Source organism: Pterocles gutturalis, unplaced genomic scaffold (genome assembly GCF_000699245.1).
Source record: "Pterocles gutturalis isolate BGI_N339 unplaced genomic scaffold, ASM69924v1 scaffold16885, whole genome shotgun sequence".
NCBI classification, from domain to species: Eukaryota; Metazoa; Chordata; class Aves; order Pterocliformes; family Pteroclidae; genus Pterocles; species Pterocles gutturalis.
Window position 1 is genome coordinate 22,333 of NW_010138608.1, and position 8,917 is coordinate 31,249.

The following is an 8,917-nucleotide window of genomic DNA, read 5'->3' on the forward strand; positions in this document are numbered from 1 at the left end:
CCCTAAGGTGCTTGAAGATGTGCTGGTTGGCAGCCTGGGGGGTCTGGCAGGACATGGGGAGGTTCCGAAAGCCACTGGGTCCTCAAACATTGTGTCCCACCTCTGGCAACAGGGTGTCTTTGGGACATACCCAACTGTGCTCCTCAGAGCCCTCAAGAGCTTCTGTCCCCACACCCTGACTTGGACCATGGGGCTGCATCCTCTCTCCTCCCTATTCCCAGGATCTTGGCCAGATGGCCACATCCTCCCCATCCTCTTGGGCATCTCGAGCCATTGCCAGAGCTCTAGTTCAGACCAATCCTGGAGCGTGGCAAAGCCTCAGGGCCCTGGTGGCTCTTTTGGCCATGCCTCCACGGAGCAAGAGAGAGGCAGGCAGCAGGGCAAGGATGGAGCTGGGCTTTGGCCGCCCAGCCTGATGGCTTCTCTGCTTGTTCAGTCGCCTGCAGCTCGGGATGAAAGCCGAGAGGATAAAACCACCATCAAATGCGAGACGTCCCCCCCATCCTCACCCAGGACATTGCGGCTGGAGAAGCTGGGCCACCCCGCGCTAAGTCAGGAGGATGGGAAGAGGTACGTGGAGCACCCTTGGGATCTCCCACCAGTGCCTGCTCTGTTGGTTTGAGGATTTACATGGGGCAAGTGTGGGGTTGTGGATCAGGATGGGGTTTGCCATGGCTTGTGTGCTGCTCGGGAATAACCTCAAGGCTTTGCTGTTCCTCTCCCTCCTCCATCCCCAGCTCACTGGAGGAGCAGGCCAGCAACCCCAGCAGCAACAGCAGCCAGGACTCCTTGCACAAGGGCTCCAAGAGGAAGGGGATCAAATCCTCCATCGGGCGCTTGTTCGGGAAAAAAGAGAAGGGTCGCTTGATTCAGCTGAGCAGAGAAGGGGCCACGGGGCAGGGTCCGTGAGCAGCCCTATTCCCATCCGTGCCGGGCGGGCATCCTCTCGGGCCAGGCTCTCCGCATGCTTCCTACCGCTGTCTGACTTTGGGGGGCTGTTGGGGTGACAGGAGGAGGAGCAGGGACACTCCTGCTGGTTTGGGAATGGTGGGGCCACTGGCTCTGGGCTCCTGGCACCTAGGGTCCTGGTGCTTTGTGCCTCGCAGCCCCTCCTGGACGGTGCATGGTGTCAGTCTTAATGCTCTGCAAGAGCTGCAGTGAGGACAGGGACCCCTCCATCACTGTATCTTATCTTTAATGTCCCCAAATCTGCTTCCCTCCCCATGGGACCTTTTTGATTTTGCAGAGACCTTTGGTAGGAGCTGCTTTTCCACTCCTCAGTCCTTTACTGCGCTTCCATGTTGACTGTTTTGAAATGGGAGGGATGGGAGGCGGGGATCCCCGTGGGCTTCCAAGGGGTGCAGGGGGGCCGTGGGGGTGGGTTGGAAATGGTGACTGTCACCTCCTGTGCTGCAATTGCACATCCCCAACACCCTGGCGGTGCCCACACTGAATCCCTGGGACATCACACTGACGTCAGGATGTCTCGCCCAACAGTGCTGCTGACCGACGTGGAGGTGGGCATGCAGGACCCGCTGGGACTTGGCAAGCTGGGTGCTCAGGCTGAGAAGGATCGGCGCCTGCGGAAGAAGTGAGTGAACCTTCTTCCCTGTCCCAGCAAGAAAATGTCTTGCCTGGTGACTGAGAAGCCATGGCACAGAGCCGGGAGTTGCTGGGAAGGACTTCTCATCTTCACCTTCTCTTAAGCCCTTTTAGCTCCTTTCTTGCCTTGCTACCTGCTGGGTCTTACTGCGTGTGGTCTCTTCCCTTTCAAGAGCTGCTCCCTTCCTCACAAGCTCCCAATAAATCACTCTTCTGCTTCTGTTCTCTCCAGGCACGAACTCCTGGAAGAAGCTCGGAGGAAAGGATTGCCCTTTGCTCACTGGGATGGCCCCACCGTTGTCTCCTGGCTGGAGGTGAGGCACAGCACACCCGTGCATTGTCCCCAAGCACCAACAGCTTTGCAGTCACTGTGGGTCAGTCATGTGCTCCCCTGGTAGCATTGCAGCGCCCTGCAGCCCCACCATGCTTGGTCCATGCACATGGTTGGTGGTTGCAAAACTTGGGGGAGCAGAGCAGGTCCCTACATGTTCTGTAGAATTGTGGTTTTTGGGTCTCCTCAAGCCCACACCTTAGCTTTGAGAGGAAAGGCTCAGTGGGTGCTCTTTCGCTGTGCTGTGTCCATCCCAGAGGTAGGGACGCTGGGCTGCCCATGGGCCATCTGTGCAAGATACCAAGAAAAAAGGAGCTCCATGTGGGTATCGACTTTGATACTGGGTATCATGATGACTGGGTAGGTCGACAGGGCAGTCACAGGCTTTGCCCTGTTTTGGCAGCTCTGGGTGGGGATGCCAGCCTGGTACGTTGCCGCTTGCCGAGCCAACGTGAAGAGCGGAGCCATCATGTCAGCCCTGTCCGACACTGAGATCCAGAGGGAGATCGGCATCAGCAATGCCCTGCACCGCCTCAAGCTGCGTCTGGCCATCCAGGAGATGGTCTCGCTCACGAGCCCCTCTGCACCACCCACCTCACGGACGGTAAGTGCCCCATGCCCTGGACCCACTCTTCCCCCAGACAGACCCTCCATGGGGCAGGACGACAGGCTTGTTTCCCCAGTTTCCCTGACTCCTTGGGACCACAGTGGTCCATCAGTCCCCAGAGAGTGCCAGTGTCGCAGGCAAGCATGGCTGTGGATGGGGTGATGTTCCCTCCTGGACCGGTCAAGCCACCAGACACGTGTCCTCAGGCACAAAGGTCATTTACGGCTGTTGGGTGAGAAGCACTTTCCTGTCCTGAGGCACCAGCAGATGCTCTTGTCCTCGTGCTCAGAGGTTGTCGGCAAGAGGCTGAAAATGCAAAGAGCAAAGCTCAGGGTCTGTCTGCCTTGGAGAGGATAAAATCCCACCAAACAGCACACGCGTGATTTACAGGGCCGGCTCAGCTATGCGGAGCCTTTTCTTGGTCATTTCAATACAAGCCTTTTCTGGGACCACATAAAATTTCTGGTCAAGGGGCTTGCCCTGGCTAGGACATGGAATGGATGGAGGTATCGTGTCTTGTGCTGTTCCCCAAAACCCCTGAGAGATTAATGGTGCCCCAGTAGTGCCAAGACATGGCTGTAGAAATGCAGTCAACAGAAGGGCCCCAAGCGTGCTGTGTCCCCTCAGATGGCCGTAGCTGGGGTCCCAGCTGTCGGAGAGAAGCCTGCAGGCTGCATGAGCATAACACCAAAGTACAAAGGCAGCCAAAGGGTCCTCACAAGCAGCAGGATGCCACCAGCCCAAGCTGCAAGGACCCTGCGAGATCTCCCCAGTACAGCTCCAAGCACAAGGGTGCCCTGATCCTCCATCAGCCTCAGCCGGGCTTGTTTCCAGCACTGTTGTGAACTGAGGCCATGGCTCCATGGTGGTTTACCCTGACCATTCTGCTTTTTTCCCTGCAGTCCTCCGGAAATGTCTGGGTCACCCATGAGGAGATGGAGAACATGGCAACTTCCACCAAGACGGTGAGGCTGGCCTGCCCCTCGGCCACCGCATGGCGTATTGGTTACTGAGCCGAGCTCCGGGTGTACATTAATGCGCTAAACCCCGGGAGGGATGAGGATCTTTGCTGCGTATCGTGTGTCAGCTCTTGGCCAGCACCATGCACCTGTTTAGAAACCATCTTTCAACCTTCAATATCCCAACAATTTCTAAAACTGGCTTAAAAGCCATCAGGTCCATTTTCCTTTGGCAAGCCCCTGTGGGTTTTGCTGGGTTTCTAGAGTAGCTTGTCTGTCGGTTGGGAGTCAGAGGAAAGAAAGGAAAGACAAAAACCAAGAGTGATCTCAGATAGACACATGAGTTTGGGTCCCACATTGGTTATCTTACACCCACAGATGTCACCGTCTAATCTCCTGTTGACCTTAGCACACCCAAATATTGTCCCCACTGTCTGTCTGATGTCCCTACACTCTGGCTGATAGCTTGGGGTCCCTTGGAGGGATGTGGCCGTGCTCCCAAAAGCTCTGGCTCCTTTGGAGAGATGTAGCCATGTGCCCCTCTCTGCAACTGGACCCCATGTCCATGTCTCCAAGTAGGAGCAGCATTTTGGGTTTGTTATGTGAATTTGAATTAGGAATTTTATTGAAGGTTGTGTCTGCTGGATGAGTAGCACAGACCCATAACTGGCACCTGTGACTGCTGGATGCCTTTTGGGGACGGAGAGCTCAGAGTTATGGCAGGGACGTGACACTTTCCCTTGGCAGATTTTGTGAGGTTGAACCAAACTAGCTCAGGCTGATAAGAGAAGAAATAGCAACACAATTGTCAGATTGGTTTGGGCAGCCCCTCTGGGGGTTGTGACCTGTGAGATGAAGCTTGGGTTTCTCTCTGCATCCATCTGTCTTTGGGGGACCCAAGAACTACCCATATTTCCCAGGAAAGATGTATGAGCCCCAGTGTCCATGTCATCTCCAGCCCAAGATCCACGAGAAAAGTCTCGTCCTGTATCCTCTTGACTGACACATGGGGCAAAACCTGGGCCTTGCGGGGTCGGGGTGTCCCCAGCACTCTGTCGACAAGGCTGAGCTCCCCAAGCCTTGCAACCGTGACCCCCATCCCCTCTGGGTCACACCGTGCCGAGGGGTCCCATGCTCCGCATACATGGGACACGCTTTCACGGTGCAGGGCCGCCGGGTACTGACTTTACCTGTCCTTTCTATTGACATGCTGCATGTGTCACGCTTAGGACATGGAGGAAGGCAGCTGGGCACAGGTGAGGTCCTCATGTCACCCTTTTCCATGGGTGGCGGATGGGGGGTTATGTGGGGGAGAGCTGGACATCACAGGGCACCCAGGGGTGAGCTTGGGGCATCAGTATTCGCCAAGTCCTGCTTGGAGTCTGAGCCTGCACCCTCAGGTTGCTCCTCTGAGCTCTCTCTCAAGCATGGGGGGGTCCTCCTGGACCTTGCATTGAGCGGCATCCTTCTCTGCTTCAGGCAGAGTGATTTTTTTCGTGTAAGACACAGATCCTGTGTTAAAACCCCAAAGTAAGAGTGACCAGCCACCCTGCATGGGAGGAAGGTTTCTACCTGCACAGACATTTAGTTTTCACCGTTTCTTTAGCTCCAAGTTCAGGATATAGACCATTTCCATGAACTGAAAAGTTGTGAGGAAAGAGTCCTGCTTGGATCCATCTCCTACGGTTTTATCATTCTCAAATGTTTTACTTTTATTCTGGGGGATTTTATTTCGTTTTTGGACCCGGAATCAGTTTGCAGTGAAAGCAGATGGATGTTTTCCTGCCCAAAACTGACTTTTTTTTTTTTTTTTTCAGTTTGAAGTCATAAAGTAGATCTTTGGGTGATTTCTAAGCTTCTTAAAAAATCAGTTGAGAATGCACTGAAACCTATTTCTTAGTTGCTTCAGCTTTCATGAATGTTCTTTTTCCGGAAGAAGCTGGTCATAAAGTCCAGCTATCCCTTCTGCTTTTTGGCTACTGCCTTGTCTCCTTGGGGGACATCAGTAGGACACAGACCATGGCCAACAGGACTGCTCCTTCCAGCTCCTTCAGTACAAACTCCTCTGGCTAGGTTTGGTCCTCAGGACGGTGACCGCCAGGCTGCAGCATTGAACTGTCACTGGTCTCCTGGGAGTCTGCAGCTCCACCAAGTCCTGGTTTCTCCCTGACTTCTCCATTTGCTTCTCCACAGACGCTGGCCTATGGGGACATGAACCATGAGTGGATTGGGAACGAGTGGCTGCCCAGCTTGGGTCTCCCACAGTATCGCAGCTACTTCATGGAGTGTCTTGTTGATGCACGGATGCTGGACCACCTCACCAAGAAAGATCTGAGAGTGCACTTGAAGATGGTGGACAGCTTCCACCGGTGAGTCCCCTCCTTCCAGAGGTCCCTTAGGTGAAGTGTCTGCACATGGAGCAGAGAGAAGATGGGGCAGTTTGAGGGATTCTCCCCTGTTTTGGTCAACCCTGCTGCTGGAAGATGGCTTTTCTAGGCTCAACCACCTCAAATGGTGGCAAATATTCTCCTTCAGCACACTCCTTCCAGCAAAATTGCAGAGGACCTAGCCTTCTCCTGGCTGTGGAGCAAACCACAGGCAAAAAAAAGGGTTGTCCCACTTGCTGTCCCACTGGCAGGCAAAACAGTCATCTGCCAGCAGCCCAGCTTGGAGAAGGCTTATGCCATCCCAACCACCTCACCCAAGCACCAGCGTCCTCATCTTCTGACCACCAGTGCTCAGCTCAGACCAGGAGTTGTTGTGGTGGGAATCTTGGGCATCATCTCATCCCTCTCTCTGGCACTCAGAGAGGAGAGAGCATGAGCGGGCATGTGTCCATGGGTCTGCATGGGGCTGTGTCCATGGGTCTGCCAGGGCCTTGCCTGCTCTGGGGATGAACCCTTCAGCCTGGAGCAGCTCCCATGGGCTGGTTTTCCCCAGCCACCAAGCTCGTAGTATCATTACTTAGATCTGTGCACTCTCAAGCAGGCAGAACAGAGTAAAACCGATGGAGTAGGGAATTACCATGGAAGGGAGGGATGTTCCCTGTTTTCTGGCCAAGATCTTCCCTTTGGGTTGTGTCTGTGCTGACCCAGCCCTGAAATGATGCATCCTTTGTGCTCATGGAGAGCAAGCAGGGAAGTGAGTCCCTTCGCAGGTCCCTTCAAGCCACTTGCTCTGTGATGCTGAGCCCTCCTGAGGGTTGGGTGACATCTCATGTCCTTGCAGCACCAGCCTGCAGTACGGCATCATGTGCCTGAAGAGGCTCAACTACGACCGCAAAGAGCTCGAGAGGAGGCGAGAAGAGACCCAACATGAAATCAAAGGTCAGCAGCCACATACATGATCCAGCTCTGGAAAGGAGATGGGAAACCTCTCAAGAGATGCCCAGCGATAGTCTCTCTTCTATCCCATGTTTTTAACACAGTAGGGAAATTTCTGGGCAACTGTGCCCAGAGAGCTGTTCTCCGTGGGGAACCTCCCTGCGGTATTTCCCCAACAGATTGCTCCAGGTGGAAATATGCAGCTTACCCCAGTCAGGCATGAGGAGGGAAGGAAGGGTGTTGAGACAGAAAATTTCCAATCCTGCCCGTTTTGGATGCTGAGGACACCCCCCAGCTTGCTCAGCTTCCCCTTCCTCATTGGCTGTCCTGAGATTCCCTGCACATCTGGCTGCTGCTTAGATTACATCTCGTTATTGATAATGCCCCTAATTACACCAGCAGCCGTGAGTTCTTAGGATTAATTTTCACAGTTGTTTACTGCCTGTTATTTCAGCATTTAGTTTGGTAAATTGAAGTGAGCTGTTCCTGGCACTTGAACACCCAGTATTGCTGCCAGCTCGGGAAGGAGAGCCCCAGGATCAGCCTGGGGCTGTGCCAGAGGGCTTTGGGACGTCATCAGGTCCCCGCACAACTGAGAGCATGGTCTGAGCTGGCTCTGAGACATGCGCTTGCTTTTTTGTAGACGTATTGGTGTGGACCAACGACCAGGTCATTCATTGGATCCAGTCCATCGGGCTCCGTGAGTACGCCAACAACCTTGTCGAGAGCGGGGTGCACGGGGCGCTCCTGGCCCTCGATGAAAACTTCGACCACAACAGTCTGGCACTCGTGTTGCAAATCCCCACGCAGAACACGCAGGTAAGAGCAGCATCCTTGGGGGATTTTGGAGGAGGGTGGCCAATGTGAGACGTGGCTGCAGTGTGATTCCACCAGTCCCACCAACTCAACTCTGGCGGTCAATGCAGAGCACTCGGATGGCGCGTGGGCTTTTTCTCTGTCATTCTCAGGCTTTCCTGGGATGGGAGGTTGTGCTGTGAATTGTTTCCATCGATGGGGAATGCTCATTTTTTTGTTGTTTTTAGGCTCGACAAGTGCTGGAGAGGGAGTTCAACAACCTGCTCGCCTTGGGCACAGATCGGAGGCTGGACGATGTGAGTACCAAAGCTCTCCCATGTCCACATCGTGCTGAGTGCCCGTTCTTGGGCAAGAAACGGGAGAGACAGGACCTCCGCTCTCTCCCTCCTTGTCCAGGGAGTCAAGTAGTGCCTCACAGACTCTCTAGAGCAGTCGCATGAGCAGTGTCCATGGAATAAGCTAGAACTACTAGACAAGGCCATGAGGAGTGTGCTGCCAGGCTGTGGAGGCAGGTGAGGAAGAGTCTTGTGCATCATTTCTAGCTTCATGCTCGGTGGGCTGAATTTCAAGTAGGCTCACCTGGCTTTCCTTGCCAGCTGCTTTAGCATTTTAGAGTCATTTTAGATTGCATTTGAGAGTCATAGATGTTCTAGGCGTGACACATCTGCAGTGGGTAAAGCTGGTGGGTTAGAGATGCCCCGTTAAGCAGCCAGAAATCTGTTCATGTTGAGTCACTGCAAGGTGGGAATCCATATAGATCTCTCCGATGTACAGCTTTTCTCCATGAGCTAGGATAGCAGAGCTGCTTTAGAGCCCAGAGAGAAGCAGACACTTCCAGATGCCATCATCTGGCTGAGGTTAGATGCATCCCTTGAGGTCTTTCTTGTTGATGTCTCCAAGGCATCTTTGCAGGCAGGTTGGAGAGAAGAGATAGGCAAGCTGGAAAGGATAAAGCTGATGTCATGGGATGCCGGAGAGGTCTCCTATGTCCTTGGCCCAGTTTGATCACACACTTCTGCACTGGTTGAGTTGGTCGCCATGTACAGGCACACCCTTAGTTAGGTGGAAGCAGTGCTGGGACCTCCCAAGGGCAGAAGGTCCTGCTGCCACCGATGCCAGGCCCATAACCTGCTCCTTCTCCTGCAGGGCGATGACAAGACCTTCCGTCGAACCCCATCCTGGCGAAAGCGCTTCCGCCCTCGAGACATTCACAGCATCAACATGCTCAGTGGCTCGGCCGAGACGCTGGCCGCCGGCTTCACCGGTACACAGCTGGTAT

The 8,917-nt window shown here is 54.2% G+C and overlaps 1 protein-coding gene across 1 annotated transcript in view; it reads left to right on the top strand.

Annotated features, from left to right (window-relative positions):
* PPFIA4 (protein tyrosine phosphatase, receptor type, f polypeptide (PTPRF), interacting protein (liprin), alpha 4) overlaps positions 1-8,917 on the top strand; it is a 25,965-nt gene that overhangs the window by 14,934 nt on the left and 2,114 nt on the right. Inside the window, 12 exon segments of the mRNA XM_010083061.1 lie at positions 447-570; positions 738-877; positions 1,498-1,591; positions 1,835-1,916; positions 2,337-2,537; positions 3,443-3,505; positions 4,729-4,755; positions 5,693-5,868; positions 6,728-6,825; positions 7,466-7,641; positions 7,866-7,934; positions 8,785-8,902. Coding sequence (XP_010081363.1) covers positions 447-570; positions 738-877; positions 1,498-1,591; positions 1,835-1,916; positions 2,337-2,537; positions 3,443-3,505; positions 4,729-4,755; positions 5,693-5,868; positions 6,728-6,825; positions 7,466-7,641; positions 7,866-7,934; positions 8,785-8,902 — 1,368 coding nt within the window.